Source organism: Ranitomeya variabilis, chromosome 2 (genome assembly GCF_051348905.1).
Source record: "Ranitomeya variabilis isolate aRanVar5 chromosome 2, aRanVar5.hap1, whole genome shotgun sequence".
NCBI classification, from domain to species: domain Eukaryota; kingdom Metazoa; phylum Chordata; class Amphibia; order Anura; family Dendrobatidae; genus Ranitomeya; species Ranitomeya variabilis.
The window spans coordinates 358262997-358282060 of record NC_135233.1 but is presented as its reverse complement, the minus strand read 5'-3'; the positions used below and the strand labels follow the sequence as shown (position 1 = coordinate 358282060).

Here is a 19064-nt window from a genome sequence, read left to right as displayed (position 1 = left end):
CTGAGTTCATCTATTAACCAGTTGATACATCTATTATTGTCAACAAATAAACATGACTATTATAGCCAATGGTCAATTTGTCCATTATAGTTAATTAATGAACATAACCATCAACTAATGCCATGATAGTCAAGTGCCAAACATGCCTCTGATAATAAAATGATCAAACTCTCCTTGATAGTCAAACTTTGAAGATTGTCTAAACATTCTGTATCCTTGTTCACCCAATATGAGCTATTACTCTCTACCAAAAACAAGTCCGTAATTTGAGTTTTTGGAAAATGAATAAAAGTAGACAAATTTAAAGATCCATTGAGTACTTTTCATTTTCAGAAAGGTAACTAGCAAAAAAATATATAATATTTTTGGAGGGATTTGCAAGTTTGGCAGTGGGGAGAATCCCTCCCTCCACTCCGGGTTTTGGGAGTGGCTCTATGTCCACGAGTCACTTTTAAAATTCTCAGTTTTTTCTTGGGTGTGTCAGCTTTTGGTTTGCCAGCTACAGAGCAGGAGGCTCTGTGCAACCCAGGTCTGTGTGAAGATAATACAGTGCCAGGTACTTCAAAGCTGCTGATGCATCCAAGAGACACGGTGGGCCCACAGTAAAGCGTTAGGACATGGACTGTTTTGAGGACCTGGCTTTGTACTATTGGATATCGCTTGCCTGTTTTGTGAGTTTTCTGGAATAAAGACATTTTATGATGAACTTTCTTGGGTCCCTGCCTATCTATTGCACTGTGTGAACACCGCTGCACTACAATATGTCCTCAGCAATCAGCAAATCTGGGTAGTATTCCATGAGAATAGTAAGAGGAGGATTCAGCCATAGTATTCTCCATTAGAGTTTTGGCTGTCAGAGGGGTGGGTGTCATGTCTGATTAATCAAGGAGAAGTAGCTAGAGGACAAGATAGCTCAATAAGGTGTTATCCACATAACAGTATTGGCCATAGAAGCAGTTTTGCTCACCTGGTTCGGTTGTGTGAGATACAACACTTAGAGGGCATAGATAAATGGAATCCCAGCTGCTGTAGTGCCACAGGTTGGAAAATCCAAAGCAATGATTGATTAAGAAAGGTAAAACTCCCTTTGTCCTACTTGTGTTTGATTTGTTTCTTGAAAGGATTCATGCCAGCAGTGCAGCAGACCTGTTTTTCCTCCCTCCATTAATCCATGCCAGATTTATCATAGCACTCCAAACTAGTGACAGACCATACTCCACTGATCCAGTACAAAGAGCCAGCTCTTATCTGTGAATGATGGGAGCCAGCAGCCCACTGAGAGCCACTTGCAGTTTCTAATTGACTCTCACTGGGGGTAAAATTACTGTTAGTCCGCCAGTGGTATAAATTCTCAGTTTTCACTGTGTCATACTGTGAGGAGTTTCCATAAATATGTGTTTTTCTGCTTGTGAATGCATATTTAATGTGGATCAATTTAGTATCCAAAAGAGTCGGCTCTATTTGGTGATTGAAACCAATTGATTCTGCTCACTAAAAAGTGGCCTGACGATCACTAACCCTGACTTCACGCCAAGCTGAAACTGAGTAAGCACTGACAGCAGAAGTATTGTGCAACAGCTGTAACTCTGCACTTTACCTCATCTAACCTGGTTTTATTGATTACATGTTGGAACACTGCCCTGTACTTGCAAGAATATAAATACACAAGCATAGAAAACAGAAGGAGCTGTAGGGGCTGAGGCTCAAGATGGCTCTGTCTATTTCAGCAACGATTCTCCTGGCTACTGGAGTCACTCTCCTTATTTATCTCATGAAATGGTGGTGTAAGGTCAAACAGAAGGACCTGCCACCAGGACCTACCCCTCTGCCCGGCTTGGGGAATATCCTTCAGATCAGCACTACAGAAATGCCACAGTCATTAATTAAGGTAAGAAAACTTATTTTTAATCTTACTCTTCATACGGAACTGGTCATATAGTGATTCCAACAATAACTTTGCTGTGAAAGTAACAGTAGTTTCAGCATAATCCAGTGATAGATAAAGGAAACCTTAGGGATTGTGAGTACTCTAGGTGAAATGCCGAGAGACAAAGAAAACCCTATATTAAGGGTCACCTATCTAACCCAAGAAGAGGTATGAAACCTGCTAAATAGGATTAAAATAGATAAATCTCCAGGTCCCGTCGACATACACCCACGAGTACTAAGAGAACTAAGTAATGTAATAGACAAACCATTATTTCTTATATTTAGGGACTCTATAGCAACAGGGTTTTTCCACAGGACTGGCACATAGCAAATGTGGTACCAATATTCAAAAATAGCTGTAAAAGTGAACCTGGAAATTATAAGCCAGTAAGTAACCTCTATCATTGGTAAAATATTTGAAGGGTTTCTGAGGAATGTTATTCTGGATTATCTCAATGAAAATAACTGTTTAACTCCATATCAGCATGCGTTTATGAGGAATCGCTCCTGTCAAACCAATCTAATCAGTTTTTATGAAGAGGTAGCTATACTGGACCAAGCTGAGTCACTGGACGTGGTATATCTTGAGTTTTCTAAAGTGTTTGATACCGGGCCACACAAGAGGTTGGTACAAAAAATGAGAATACTAGGTCTGGGGGAAAATGTGTGTAAATGGGTAAGTAGCTGACTTAGAAAGCAGAGAGTTGTTATAAATGGTATATTCTCTAACTGGGTCGCTGTGACCAGTGGGGTACCGCAGGGGTCGGTGCTGGGACCTGTTTTCTTTAACATATTTATTAATGATCTGGTAGAAGGTTTACACAGTAAAACATATTTGCAGATGATGCAAACCTATGTAAGGCAGTGAATACAAGAGAAGATAGTATTCTGCTACAGATTGATCTGGATAAGTTGGAAACTTGGGCAAAAAGGTGGCAGATGCGGTTTAACAATGATAAATGTAAGGTCATACTCATGGGAAGAAGGAATCAATATCACCATTACACACTGAATGGGAAACCACTGGGTAAAGCTAACATGGAGAAGGACTTGGGGATCCTAGTTAAGTCTATGTTCACATTTGCGGTCTGCGCCGCAGCGTCGGGCGCCGCAGCGTCGCCGCATGCGTCGTGCGCCCCTATATTTAACATGGGGGCGCATGGACATGCGTTGCACTTGCGTTTTGCGACGCATGCATCACTGCGGCGCACGCGTCCGGGCGCAGAGGACGCAGCAAGTTGCATTTTTGCTGCGTCCAAAATCAACCAAAAAAAGGACGCATGCATCGCAAAACGCAGCGTTTTGCATGCATTTTGATGCGTTTTTGTTTGCGTTGTGCGTTGCGTCGCCGACGCTGCGGCGCACAACGTAAATGTGAACGTAGCCTAAGATAGATATACCTGGAGCAGCCAGTGCCAGGCAGCGGCTGTCAAGGCAAACAGAATCATGGGGACCATTAAAAGAGGTCTGGATACACATGATGAGAACATTATACTGCCTCTGTACAAATCCCTGGTTAGATCACACATGGAGTACTGTGAACAGTTTTGGGTACCAGTGCTCAGGAAGGATATAATGGAACTAGAGAGCGTAAAAAGGAGGGCAACAAAATTAATAAATGGGAGAGGGAACTACAATACCCATAGAGATTAACAAAAATAGGATTACTTAGTCTAGAAAAAAGACGACTGAGGGGCGATCTAATAACCAAGTATAAGTATATAAGGGGACAATACAAATATCTCTCTGAGGACATGTTTACGCCAAGGAAGTTGACGGTCACATGGGGGCATTCTCTGGAGGAGAGAAGGTTTTTCCACCAACATAGAAGATTCTTTACTGTTACGACAGTGAGAATCTGGAATCTAACTATGTTACTATGTTACTCTATAAAATCACTGTTACATTGGCTAATTTATCACAGTTTGTTCCTCCTGCTCAGTTGGCTAAATACAGATGGCCATAAACAGCAGCCTATACTCCCCTGTCAAAATTACAGTGTGAAAGAGAAAAAGAGGGGCATTTGATGCCCCCACTTCTTATGTTGGACTGATAAATACTTAAAAAGGGAGATATTATGATGATTATTGAAAGTTAGACAACCTGAAAACCTAATTCCAAAAAGATGTGACACTGTGTAAGATCATACAATTACAATCTATGTATATAAAAATGTGTGTGTGTGCGTGTGTGTGCGTGCGTGCGTGTGTGTGTGTGTGTGTGTGTGTGTGTGTCGGCAACCAATCACTAAGCATCTTTCATTTCACCAGAGCTGTTTATAAGAAGCTGAGCTGTGATTGGTTGCTATGAGCAACAGTTTTCCTTGTAGAAAGTTGTAGTAACTGAGGCCTATTATTCTTATCATTTCTATGGTGCTATCGTCCTTCTGTAAAGCTGGAAATAACATCATTTATTACTGTGCCGACACAGACTGCAGGTGGAGCCCAGGGAGAGCCCAGTATCATACAAGATAGGATTAGATACAAGGCTCAGTATCACACAGGACAGGATTAGATACATGGCTCAGCAGACAGTAACACACAGGATAGGATTAGATGCACAGCCAAATATCACACAGGATAGGATTAGATACACAGCTCAGCAGACAGTATCACACAGGATAGGATTAGATACACGGCTCAGCAGACTGTATCACACAGGAAAGGATTAGAAACACGGCTCTGCAGACTGTATCACACAGGATAGGATTAGAGACACAGCTCAGCAGACTGTATCACACAGGATAGGATTAGTTACATGGCTCAGTAGACAGTATCACACAGGATAGGTTAAGAGACACAGCTCAGCACACAGTATCACACAGGATAGGATTAGAGACACAGCTCAGTAGACAGTATCACACAGGATAGGATTAGAGACACAGCTCAGTAGACAGTATCATACAGGATAGGATTAGAGACACAGCTCAGTAGACAGTATCACACAGGATAGGATTAGAGACACAGCTCAGCACACAGTATCACATAGGATAGGATTAGTTACATGACTCAGCGGACTGTATCACACTTCATATGATTAGTTACAAGACTCAGCAAACAGTATCACACAGGATAGGATTAGATACACAGCTCAGCAGCAGGATTTGCCAAAGGAGAGGACCTTTTCATTCCAAGAATTCCACTTATTCCATCTGATTTGCCTTTTGATTTTAAACGCCTCCAGTTTCCACTTCGACTGGCATTTGCAATGTCCATTAACAAGGCTCAGGGACAGTCCTTGAAAGTAGTGGGGATCAATTTGCAATCTCCATGCTTTTCCCATGGTCAACTTTACGTGGCCTTTTCAAGAGTTGGAACTGCCAAAAATCTGTTCATCTTTGCAATGGCAGTGATATCCCTAAAGAATGTGCTTTCGGGGTCGGGGTGAGGGGACGCAGAACGGACACACAGCATCTCCGTTATAGGTAATATCTTCATTTAGAATTGATTTTTGGGACTAGTATTTGACTTGCTGTGGGCAACGCTGACATTGTGATTTGCATTAGCCCTACATTTGTATTGATCAATAAGTGGATGTTACATTTATATAATACTGCTTTATTTCATTATATTATTAACCCCACATGGCTAAATGTCATATCTGTGTGCCTCTCACAAGCAAATTCTTTAGGGATATCACTGCCATTGCATGTTTAGTCCCAGTTTTCATTGATACATATAGGGAGCACATATGTTGATCATATAACATTTAGTATCATTACACTTGTTTAATATATCTGTGGTGCCTCATAAATTATTTCTTATAAGCATAGCAGTGTTTTTGTGTCTGCATTATGATTGTTAATGTACAATATCCCTCGCACCATTAACTTTAGTTTATTATTGATGTGTTCATCTGTTCAGTGTCACTTGGCAGTAATTTTGCTTTTTAATTGGTTTTATGTATTACTAAATAAAAGTTATTTTTTATTCCTATTGTGGAGCACCCCCAGACGCAGGGCCGCAGGGTACTCGGTACCGGGCTTCTCTGTCTCAGTTCTGGGGTTGTCACGGTGGCTAGACCCGGTCCGTGACCCTGCTAAGGGGCGTCCAGTGAAAGGTGTAGGTGAGGCGTGGTGCAAGTCGCGATGAATAACGAGGACACAGGGTTGCAGTCTCTTTACCTCTTTACTGAGGGCTTCGGGATCCTCAATCAGAGTACTGTTAACAGGGCTGGCTGAGACCGACCGGTCCGACAGCACATCCAGAGTTTCCTTTGCAGGTGGAAATCAGTGTCTACCTTCTAGCGCCTGTGTGTTGTAGTACCTCCCTGCTGAGCACCACGGGATAGTCCTCACAACTGTCGTGTATGTTTCTGTTCTTTCTCTCTCTTCGTCCCCCAGATGATATGGCTAGGACGCACCCGTATGACGGGGAAGGCCTGGAGCTATTTTATAGGGACCCTAGGGATGCCCCTCTCCCACAGTTTGCCTCTGTTGTCTTCGTTAGGTGTAATGGTGAGACAGCCAACCTGTAGTTAACTGCCCGGCCGTAGTCTAAAGTAATGCGTGGAGTCTCTTACTTTCTGTGCGTTCCGGCCACCGGCTACGCGCCTCAATAGGATGTTGCCTCGATCTTACAGCATGACTCCTACTGGTGTTATCTCCTTTTTGCTGTATTCCCGTTTCTCACTCTTCACAATAAACCTCGCTTCTTGTCCTTTCCTAGGACACTGCCAGGATCCCACCCCTGACAGGTCCTCTCTCTAGCTCTTCCCAGCTACTTTCTCCCCCACTTCCTGTCCAACTTCCCAGTTTTACCAAAGTGTGAGGGGTGGCCAACTAGATAGAACCACTCCCCCTGGTGGCCGGAGTGTGAAGTGTAATGTGTGTCTGTGATACCTGGTCATGCGAACTCCTTTAGTGCCATCAGACATACCATCACTCCCCTTAGCGGTGGAGCGACAGTACTGCAATGACCAGGACTCTAGGGCGCTGCACTCCCCCCCGGTTATATCCAGTACTCCCGGACTGGGAAAAGAAAAACAATACATGTTAACAACAAATGTTGTGAATTTGCTTTTTGGCTCCCTCTAGTGGTTACTAGTTATTTGACTCTGGGTTTTTCTGTCATCCCTTGTATTCTCACCTGGGTCGTTAGTTCAGGGGTGTTGCTATATAAGCTCCCTGGACCTTCAGTTCAATGCCTGGCAACGTAGTAATCAGAGCTAATCTGCTGTGCTCTTGTCTACTGATCCTGGTTCCTGCTAGATCAAGCTAAGTCTGCTTCTTTGCTTTTTTTGCTATTTGTTTTGATTGCTTTTTTTGTCCAGCTTGTCCTAAACTGTTCCTGACTTTGCTGGAAGCTCTAGGGGGCTGGCGTTCTCCCCCCGGACCGTTAGTCGGTTCGGGGGTTCTTGAATTTCCAGCGTGGATTTTGTTAGGGTTTTTGTTGACCATATAAATTATCTTTCTATATTCTGCTATTAGTGAAGCGGGCCTCTCTTTGCTAATCCTAGTTCATTTCTGTGTTTGTCATTTCCTCTTACCTCACCGTTATTATTTGTGGGGGGCTTGTATCCAACTTTGGGGTCCCTTTCTCTGGAGGCAAGAGAGGTCTTTGTTTTCCTCTTCTAGGGGTAGTTAGATTCTCCGGCTGGCGCGAGTCATCTAGCGATCAACGTAGGCATGATCCCCGGCTACTTCTAGTGTTGGCGTTAGGATTAGATATATGGTCAATCCAGTTACCACTGCCCTATGAGCTGGATTTTTGTATTTTGCAGACTTACTAGTGCCTCTGAGACCCTCGCCATTGGGGTCATAACAAACAAACATACAAAGTTTTGAAATGCAATAAACAAGTAATAAGTAATAATAACAGTGCTTCCCTTTATGGGAGGTGAGGACTCTTGAACGTTGCGAAAGTTTGGTCATGCACAGTTTATGACTCTCAGTCCAGTGGCTGTAACTTTAAAACAGCAGGGACCCCGGGAAAACAAAGGGGTCCCTTTTGAAAGTTTTTGGAGCAATTCACTGTCCATTGCCCCTTTGTCCATTTTTAAACTTATAACAAAGATATTTACACAAACACAATTAGCAACTTTTGTTAATACCTCCAAGTTTTGTAGCGATGGGGAGTTTGATTCTTGGTGCTACGTGTAGACCTCCGTAGTGCAGGGATTGCTATTGGCCTAGCAGGGCTCGCTATGCTTGCTACCACTGGTGTAGTGCACTGCCTTCTAGCTACGCTTCTAGTGAGTCTGGGTAGCACTGGCATGCTGGATCTCTCAGAGCTGCTGCTAGCAACAGTGGGTATGGCAGATTCGCCGATAGCAGAGTGAGGCTCCGCCGCTCCGACGGTGGTCATGGCATCGTCCGGCGGGGTCTGTGGTGATGGTGGGTCTGGGGGATCTGGCACCACGTTAAGTTCAGGGGGGTTCGGTTGATGAAACGTTAATACAGGTACCACGATGGCCTGGTTTATCTGAGTCCACGACGGGAAAATCGCCAAGAACAGTGTGTATCATCTTCTCCTCTTCTACAGGTGGAGAGGTTCTTGGATCTGTTTCCTTCTCTCTCAACTTGTCAGGGCATACCTTAAGGTGGTCTCTGGATATTGCCTTTGAGGTTTCCCCCCCATCTTTGCTGATGATGACACAGACTTTAGTATTGTCGAAATCGGACGGCAGGATGGTATACGATTCCGCTTCCCATTGGTTGTCAAGCTTGTGTAGCCTTCTCTTCCGCTTGAGTACTTGCTCACCAGGTGGCAAGGGAATCGCAGGAGCATGCTGGTTGTAGTCCCTTTCCTGTTTTTGCCTGGCCTGAGCGAGACTTCTTTCCATGCACTCCTGTACTTTGGGGTACCTTTGCTGCCTCTCTGTATCCCAATCGGCATCCGGCGAGGCATTTTTGGGGGTTAGAACCCCCATATCCAGATCAATGGGCAACTTGCTAGACCTTCCTCGCATGAGGTACGCCAGAGTGCAGTTAGTAGAGTTCACTGGGATGTGATTGTACATGTCTACCAGGTCGGGCAATTTTGTGGGCCACAAGTTCCGTTCTTCTACAGGCAAGGTCTTCAGTAAGTTGATCACCACTTGGTTCATCTTTTCACGCATCCCGTTGGTTTGTGGATGGTATGGTGTGGTTCTGATCTTCTTACACCCGTACAGATGGCAGAACTCCTGGAACACCTCCGCCTCGAATGCTGGTCCCTGATCGGTCAGTACCTTCTCCGGATACCCATGGGGCCTACAGAAGTACTGCTGGAAGGCTTTGGCGGCCGTCCTGGCCGTTACATCCTTGACAGGTACAACCACCAGGAACCTGGAGTAGTGATCCACTATGGTGAGAGCATAGATATAGCCCGACCGGCTAGGCGTCAGCTTCACGTGGTCTAGCGCGACCAGTTCTAGCGTCTGTTTGGTCATGATGGGCTGCAAGGGAGCCCATTGGCTGTCATGGTCCTTCCGGCGTAGGCTGCACGGGCCACACTCCCAACACTACTGCTCAATGGCTCTTTTCATGCCAATCCAATAGAATCTTCCTCGGAGCAGTCTCTCCAACTTCCTCCACCCGAAGTGTCCAGCCCCATCGTGGTACGCTCCCAGTACCATGGGTGCATCTTGCCTTGGAACCACTATCTGCCATACCAATTCATGGGTGCGGGGGTCGATACTCCTTCGGCACAGCTTACCATCGTGAATAAACAGCTTGATTCTCCCCTTCCACAGCTGTTGGGTTTCTTGTGGATAATCCGGGCTGGGATGCAAACCTGCCTGCGTCAGGAGCTCTTTCACCCGACGGACCGCAGGGTCACCATCCTGGGTCTCTGCCCACCCGTGACGGGGCAGGGGATTCAGCGTGGCATACTGGTTGTTTTTGTGCCAGTTCTTCACATGATGGGAGCATTGAGTGGCTTTGGGGCGATGGAAAGCTGGCAGTTCTACTTCCTCAAGGGCCTCCGGGTCCTCCCCCATTTCTGGCAAATTGGGCATTCGGGACAAGGCATCGGCATTCGCATTCTTGTGTCCTGCCCTGTACTGGATGGTGAAATCGTAATTGGACAGCCGGGCCATCCACCGCTGTTCCAAGGCCCTGAGTTTTGCCGTGTCCATGTGCGTTAGTGGATTGTTATCCGTGAAGACGGTGAATTTCGCTGAGGCCAGGTAGTGCTTGAACCTCTCCGTCACTGCCCAAACGATGGCGAGAAATTCCAGCTTGAAGGAACTGTAGTTGTCAGGGTTCCTTTCCGTGGGACGAAGTTTCCTGCTGGCGTAAGCGATTACCCTCTCCTTGCCTTTCTGGACCTGGGACAACACAGCTCCCATTTCTACGTTGCTGGCATCCGTATACAGTACAAACGGTTGATCATACTCAGGTTAGGCCAGTACCTCGTCTCCCGTCAGCGCCATCTTCAAGCAAGTGAATGACTCTTCCAGTCCTTCATTCCAATCAAATGGGGTGCTCTTCCCCTTGGTCTTCTTGGATTGGCCCACCAACAGATCTTGCAATGGCGCGGCCTTCTTGGTGAAGTCCTTGATGAACCTCCTGTAATAGCCTACCAACCCGAGGAACTGCCGGACTTCATGGAGTTTGCTGGGTTTTGGCCAGTCCTTAATCACTGTAACCTTGTCGGGGTCTGGGGCCACTCCTTCAGCACTCACCACATGGCCGAGGTACTGCACTTTGGGTTTCAGCAGGTGGCATTTGGATGGTTTCACCTTCAAGCCAAAGTTGGACAGGGCTTCAAACACCTCAGCCAGGTGCTTCAGATGGTCTTCATAGTCCTTGGAGAAGACAATGACATTGTCCAGATGCAGCAGTACGGTTTCAAAGTTCTTGTACCCCAGACAGCACTCCATCATCCTCTGGAATGTCCCTGGGGCATTGCACAATCCAAAGGGCATGTAGTTGAATTCACAGAGACCCATCGGCATCGTGAAGGCCGTCTTCTCCTTGTCCGCCTCCGCTACGGGAACCTGCCAGTACCCACTGGTGAGATCCAAGGTAGAGAAGTAGTTAGCAGATTTTAACGCAGCCAGTGACTCCTCTTTCCTGGGCAGTGGGTATGCATCTTTACGTGTAATGCGATTTAACTGTCTATAATCCACACACATTCTTATTGTGCCATCTTTCTTCTTAACGAGGACTAATGGAGCTGCCCAGGGGCTACAACTGTCCCTCACTACCCCAGCCTCCTTCATCTCTCGCAACATGTCCTTTGCACACTGATTATGAGCTGGGGGTACAGGACGGTATCTCTCTTTTATGGGTCGATGATCCCCTGTTGGGATATGATGTTGGATCCCTTTCACCTGCCCAAAATCTAGGGGGTGTTTGCTAAAGACCCGTTCGTACTCATGAACCACCCTGTAGGCCCCCTGTTTCTGGTGAGGTGGGGTAGAGTCAGTGCCCACGTGTAATTCCCGACACCAATCTTTCGGTTGCCCTGCAGTACCGTTGTTCTCCGCCGGATCAGACGGGACCAAGGGCCCAGGTGCCTGTATCACACTACTATTAACAGTAAACAGTTTGGCAAGTGTGGCATATTTGGTTAGCTGGACTTCTTCCTCCCCACAATTGAGAACACGTACTGGCACCCTCCCCTTGCGGACATCAACCACCCCTCTGGCTGTCAGGAGGGTAGGCCTATTATCTGAATATACAGGTTCTACCAGGGCCTGATAGTCTTTACCCCTGAGGCCCATGGCTGCCCGACACCATATTAACATTTCACTCCTGGGGGGTAGTATCGTAATGGGGTTTGAATCACTCACTGTGACACGACCAATTTCACCACCAGTCAGCTCTACCTGCTGTCTTTGCATTAGGGCCCTGATTTCTTTTTGCAGGACACGTTGTTCACTGCAGCCAGCTGTTTCTGCGACCTGTTGTAATAGGACAATAACTTCTGCAAGACAATTTTCTATAACATTAGTACCAATGGTCATGATGGGATTACACTCACGGCGGTCAATATCAACAATTACAATCCCTTGGGCCTTCAATTCCACCCGCCCCACTTTGATGGTGACCTCTTTATACCCCACTTGTGGCAATGGCGGACCATTACTGGCTATTATGGTGAAATCATTATCGGGGCCACGAGTAATATCGGTGTCCTCCCAATACCGTCTATAAAGCACGTAAGGCATAGTCGTCACCTGAGAACAGGTGACCAGCAGAGCGTTCATGGGGATACCGTCGATCACAACAGGAAGAACTGGTCACCCTCCAACGTATTTGGCTCTCCAATGCTGCGGGCCTGATCGTCCTACTCCTGGGGGTTGGCCCTTTGCCCCAGGGGTTGCTCATTTAAAGGACTGTACCTTGCAAGGTGGCCCACCAGGTGGCAGCGGCGGCAGATAGGTCGTCCGTCCCGATGGAAGCGATTGTCGTCCCTGCCTCTGGTCGGTGGAGTCCTCCTCTGTCGCATCCAGGGGACATCCTCTGGTCTGGAGGCCAGCTGGATCTTCTCCTTGGGGGCCTCCTGTAGGGACTGCACGGTCCGGGCTAGGGCAGCATCGCTCTTGGTCAGCTCCTGCATCTGGAGGCGGAGTCCTGCAGGGAAGTCATCCTCTAGGCTCTGGGCATTGGCCTCGGCGGCAACTGGGGCATCCGACGCCACCTCCTGGTGTTATGTGAGAGCGGGACGCCTGGGAGGCACTGCACGGCTGGGCTGTCGCTCTTGTAGCGCCTGGATGGCTTTATCCTTGAATTGTGCAAAAGTCAGGTCTGGATTCTGCATGGCCAGGAAGTGCAATTGACCCCTTTGGTGGCTGCACAGGAGCCCCTCAATGAACCGCTCCTTCAGGAGTTTTTCTTCATCTTGCATGCTGCCGGGGTCACTCTGCTTGATGGCCCGCAGCGCCTCCTGGAGGTTAAGGGCATAGTCCCGTAAGCTATCCTGTGGCCTCTGCTTGCACCCATAGAAAGTCAGCTTAATTTCTGTAGCGGTGCAGGTGTCAAAGGTGGCTTTAAGCTTTTCAAAGACCTGCTGTGCAGTTCCCTTATCCGTGGCAGGCCAGGACTTCACTTCCCTCAGAGCTGCCCCAAAGAGTTGGCCTGTTATCATATGAACTTTCTGGGGCTCTGTCAAGGGATAGAACTCAAGCAGGCTGCAGATCCCTTCTTTAAAGTCAGTTAATGTATGTGACGCTCCAGAGTATTGCGGGAGCCAGGTTGCTCCAGGTAGGTACGGCATGGAGAAGGGCATGATGGCTGTTGTAGCCGCAGCAGCCTCCGGCTGGCGGATAGGGGCGGCGAGCTGCGGCAACCGGCTGTGGTACAAGGCCCGCGGCAGCGTCTACTGTGGGGGCCGAAGATGCCTCCGGGTCTGCGGCTGCAACCGCCGCCTCTGCTCCCCCCGACTCAGACATGGCCACTCCTTCCCCCTGCTAACCTGCTGGAAGTTGGTGTTCCTCTTCCGGGATCGTCGCTTTACCGCATCTTCTGGTTCTGCGCTCTTTTTGCCCAGCTCCACCCACGAAGCTATGGCTCCTCCCTTCGTGCACGGCGATGGCGGATTTTGGCGGCAAATAGCAACACACAGTCTGTGCAATAAATCACAGTTCAAGCACAGTAAATCACAGTTCCAAGGCACACATGACCTGATTCTTCAGGCTTAAGTAGATCCTGTTCGTGACGCCAAGTTTGGAGCGCCCCCAGACGCAGGGCCGCGGGGTACTCGGTACCGGGCTTCTCTGTCTCAGTTCTGGGGTTGTCACGGTGGCTAGACCTGGTCCGTGACCCTGCTAAGGGGCATCCAGTGAAAGGTGTAGGTGAGGCGTGGTGCAAGTCGCGATGAATAACGAGGACACAGGGTTGCAGTCTCTTTACCTCTTTACTGAGGGCTTCGGGATCCTCAATCCAGAGTACTGTTAACAGGGCTGGCTGAGACTGGCCGGTCCGAAGGCACATCCAGAGTTTCCTTTGCAGGTGGAAATCAGTGTCTACCTTCTAGTGCCTGTGTGTTGTAGTACCTCCCTGCTGAGCACCACGGGATAGTCCTCACAACTGTCGTGTATGTTTCTGTTCTTTCTCTCTCTCTTTGTCCCCCAGATGATATGGCTAGGACACACCCATATGACGGGGTAGGCCTGGAGCTATTTTATAGGGACCCTAGGGACGCCCCTCTCCCACAGTTTGCCTCCGTTGTCTTCGTTAGGTGTAATGGTGAGACAGCCAACCTGTAGTTAACTGCCCGGCCGTAGTCTAAAGTAATGCGTGGAGTCTCTTACTTTCTCAACGTTCCGGCCACCGGCTACGCGCCTCAATAGGATGTTGCCTCGATCTTATAGCACGACTCCTACTGGTGTTATCTCCTTTTTGCTGTATTCCCGTTTCTCACTCTTCACAATAAACCTCGCTTCTTGTCCTTTCCTAGCACTCTGCCAGGATCCCACCCCTGACAGGCCCTCTCTCTAGCTCTTCCCAGCTACTTTCTCCCCCACTTCCTGTCCAACCCCCCAGTTTTACCAAAGTGTGAGGGGTGGCCTACTAGCTAGAACCACTCCCCCTGGTAGCTGGAGTGTGAAGTGTAATGTGTGTCTGTGATACCTGGTCAGGTGAACTCCTTTAGTGCCATCAGATATACCATCACTCCCTTTAGCGGCGAAGCGACAGTACTGCAATGACCAGGACTCTGTGGCGCTGCAATTGCATTCAAGATCTCTTCATATTTCCATAAGTACTATGTAAAATATGGAATTGTGTGGTATTGTATGTAGAAGTGACCCTTTTATTACTTTGGACATATTGGTTGATAAACTGAACATTTTGCAGTGGTCTCTAAATTTTTTCTATATATATATATATATATATATATATATATATATATATATATATATATATATATATACACTCACCGGCCACTTTATTAGGTACACCATGCTAGTAACGGGTTGGACCCCCTTTTGCCTTCAGAACTGCCTCAATTCTTCGTGGCATAGATTCAACAAGGTGCTGGAAGCATTCCTCAGAGATTTTGGTCCATATTGACATGATGGCATCACACAGTTGCCGCAGATTTGTCGGCTGCACATCCCAAAGATGCTCCATACAAGGCAGGATGGATCCATGCTTTCATGTTGTTTACGCCAAATTCTGACCCTACCATCCTAATGTCGCAGCAGAAATCGAGACTCATCAGACCAAGCAACGTTTTTCCAATCTTCTACTGTCCAATTTCGATGAGCTTGTACAAATTGTAGCCTCAGTTTCCTGTTCTTAGCTGAAAGGAGTGGTACCCGGTGTGGTCTTCTGCTGCGGTAGCCCATCTGCCTCAAAGTTCAACGCACTGTGCGTTCAGAGATGCTCTTAGGCCTACCTTGGTTGTAACGGGTGGCGATATGAGTCACTGTTGCCTTTCTTTCAGCTCGAACCAGTCTGCCCATTCTCCTCTGACCTCTGGCATCAACAAGGCATTTCCGCCCACAGAACTGCCGCTCACTGGATTTTTTTTCTTTTTCGGACCACTCTGTAAACCCTAGAGATGGTTGTGCGTGAAAATCCCAGTAGATCAGCAGTTTCTGAAATACTCAGACCAGCCCTTCTGGCACCAACAACCATGCCACGTTCAAAGGCACTCAAATCACCTTTCTTCCCCATACTGATGCTCGGTTTGAACTGCAGGAGATTGTCTTGACCATGTCTACATGCCTAAATGCACTGAGTTGCCGCCATGTGATTGGCTGATTAGAAATTAAGTGTTAACAAGAAGTTGGACAGGTGTACCTAATAAAGTGGCCAGTGAGTGTATATATATATAGTACAGACCAAAAGTTTGGACACACCTCCTCATTTAAAGATTTTTCTGTATTTTCATGACTATGAAAATTGTACATTCACACTGAAGGCATCAAAACTATGAATTAACACATGTGGAATTATATACTTAACAAAAAAGTGTGAAACAACTGAAATCATGTCTTATATTCTAGGTTCTTCAAAGTGGCCACCTTTTGCTTTGATGACTGCTTTGCACACTCTTGGCATTCTCTTGATGAGCTTCAAGAGGTAATCACTGGGAATGGTTTTTACTTCACAGGTGTGCCCTGTCGGGTTTAATAAGTGGGATTTCTTGCCTTATAAATGGGGTTGGGACCATCAGTTGTGTTGTGCAGAAGTCTGGTGGATACACACCTGATAGACCTACTGAATAGACTGTGAGAATTTGTATTATGGCAAGAAAAAAGCAGCTAAGTAAAGAAAAATGAGTGGCCATCATTATTTTAAGAAATGAAAGTCAGTCAGTCCAAAAAATTGGGAAAACTTTGAAAGTGCCCCCAAGTGCAGTGGCAAAAACCATCAAGCGCTACAAAGAAACTGGCTCACATGAGGACCGCGCCAGGAAAGGAAGACCAAGAGTCACTTCTGCTTCTGAGGATGTTTATCCAAGTCACCAGCCTCAGAAATCACAGGTTAACAGCAGCTCAGTTTAGAGACCAGGTCAATGCCACACAGAGTTCTAGCAGCAGACACATCTCTACAACAACTGTTAAGAGGAGACTTTGTGCAACAGGCCTTCATGGTAAAATAGCTGCCAGGAAACCACTGCTAAGGACAGGCAACAAGCAGAAGAGACTTGTTTGGGCTAAAGAATACAAGGAATGGACATTAGACCAGTGTAAATCTGTATTTTGGTCTGATGGGTCCAAATTTGAGATCTTTGGTTCCAACCACGGTGTCTTTGTGCGACACAGAAAAGGTGAATGGATGGACTCTACATGCCTGGTTCCCACCGTGAAGCATGGACGATGAGGTGTGATGGTGTGGGGGTGCTTTGCTGGTGACACTGTTGGGGATTTATTCAAAATTGAAGGCATACTGAACCAGCATGGCTACCACTGCATCTTGCAGCGGCATTCTATTCCAATCGGTTTGCATTTAGTTGGACCATAATTTATTTTTCAACAGGACAATGACCCCAAACACACCTCCAGGCTGTGTAAGAGCTATTTGACCAAGAAGGAGAGTGATGGGGTGCCTCCACAGTCACCAGACCTGAACCCAATTGAGATGGTTTGGGGTGAGCTGGACCGCAGAGTGAAGGCAAAAGGGCCAACAAGTGATAAGCATCTCTGGGAACTCCTTGAAGATTGTTGGCAGACCATTCCCGGTGACTACCTCTTGAAGCTCATCAAGAGAATGCCAAGAGTGTGCAAAGCAGTCATCAAAGCAAAAGGTGGCTACTTTGAAGAACCTAGAATAAGAATAAGAATGCCTTCAATGTGAATGTACAATTTTCATAGTCATGAAAATACAGAAAAATCTTTAAATGAGAAGGTGTGTCCAAATTTTTGGTCTGTACTGTATATATATATATATATATATATATATATATATATATATATATATAGTATGCAAACCCATAGTTCTGTGCCAACATTTTATGCAGATATGATGATAATTGTAAGTTAATGTCAGTGCACAATCCCACACAAAGTACTGTGAAAAGTGTCAGACAGTTGTGGAAAAAATGCTGCAAGATAAGAATTCTATCTATCTATCTATCTATCTATCTATCTATCTATCTATCTATCTATTCTATCTGTCTATACATTATAACATTAGTTTCACTGTCAAAAATTAAAAGTGCTTAGGACAGTATACTTTTATTAGGATCCTGTATAATAAGCTGATTATAAAGGATGCCTGCCACTATGTACCATCAGCATTTAGCTGTGAGCTGTGAAAAAACCCTGCAACAAGAATTTAATGTGTCTGCAGCACCTCCACAGGAGAAATGAAGTATTACATTTTGCCCTTAATTGACTAAATGTAATCCAAGCACATGTTGGCTCCTCCAGTGAGATGCACTTTGTACATTCTACTCTTCTCACCAGCTAATAAATTTGGCACCTACTATGGGATTCCTACTATAAACTCAAAAATGTATACGTCTGTGTACAGTAAAGATATATATCTTTGTACCGTGTTAGCCAGTGGATAGAAAAATATTTAGAATTGAGAGTCCTCAGTGGTTGATACCTTTTAATGGCTAACTGATATCTATCCACTGGCTAACACGGTACCAAGATATATATCTTTCCTGTATCCAGTTAGCCATTAAAAGGTATCAACCACTGAGGACTCTCAATTCTAAATATTTATATACGTCTGTATAGCAATTACATCTTTTCTTCAGGGATCTCAACATTTTTTACATTTTTAGGCTGGCTTCACATTTGCGTTGGGCAGAGCTGCGAAGGGCTGCATAGTTCCTCCATTAAGCCCTGCCCACTGCCGCACCTCTTCCATTCATATCTGCCTATGTCGGCAGGCGTCCTGAGTACCTATCCTTAACATTGGGTATGCAGGCTATGCGAATGTATGCAGATGCCTACGCATGCATCATTTTGACGCTGCACCGAACTGCATCGAACGCAACATGTTGCATTTTGTTGCCGTCACGCAGCGTAAAATGAGTGTAGCCCTCCTCAGTTGTGACCAATGCAAGTGTGAAACCAGCTTTAGATAGTAAATATACAGTTTTTGCTTACAGTATATCTTACTTGTTTGGAGGATAAATTCACCAGATTTTAAGATTTGTATTTCTCTCTAGCTAAGTGAGACGTATGGACCTGTCTATACCATCTATTTTTCAAACCATCGGACCATAGTACTGATTGGGTATGATGCCGTGAAGGAAGCATTGGTGGACTGCAGCGACGCATTTAGTAACAGGGGAGACATAGGACCAGGAGAGCTTTTTTTTAAAGATTTTGGTAAGTTAAAGTAAATTAGTGTAATACCAAAAATATGATACTTTGCCATGATATTAACCCCTTTCTGCCATCTGACGTACTATCCCATCCATGTACCCTGGCCCGTCTGACCATGGACAGGATAGCACATCATTGGCGATCGTCCGCGCACACGGGTGGTATGTTGCCGATAGCAGGCGGATGTCAGCTGATTCTCACAGCTGATACCTGGCACTTTAACCCCCGGAACACTGTGATGATTCAAGATCGCAGTGTTCTGGTGCCGGCAAAGGCATAGAGAAACATTGCGCAGGGAGGGGGCTCCCTGCGTGCTTCCCTCAGAACAATGCGATGTGATTACGTTGTCCTGAGGTTCTCCTTTCAGACCTCCAGCTCCAAGATGGCCTTCCGGGTACTGCAGGGAGGTGGCCTCTCAGTGCCTGTTGAGAGCAGGCATCGGCAAGCCTCCTTCACTTCTTGTCAGA

General features: G+C 46.3%; 1 protein-coding gene across 2 annotated transcripts in view; it reads left to right on the top strand.

Annotated features, from left to right (window-relative positions):
* Positions 1-19064, top strand: part of LOC143805904 (cytochrome P450 2C8-like) — a 294471-nt gene that overhangs the window by 157771 nt on the left and 117636 nt on the right. The window contains exons 1-2 of one of the 2 annotated variants that reach the window (XM_077285656.1): positions 1672-1888; positions 18438-18600. The exons of the other annotated variant lie outside the window; for it this stretch is intronic. Coding sequence (XP_077141771.1) covers positions 1709-1888; positions 18438-18600 — 343 coding nt within the window. The 5' untranslated portion in view covers positions 1672-1708. Of the gene's footprint in view, positions 1-1671; positions 1889-18437; positions 18601-19064 lie in introns of those variants that run through there. 2 annotated transcript variants of the gene reach the window in all.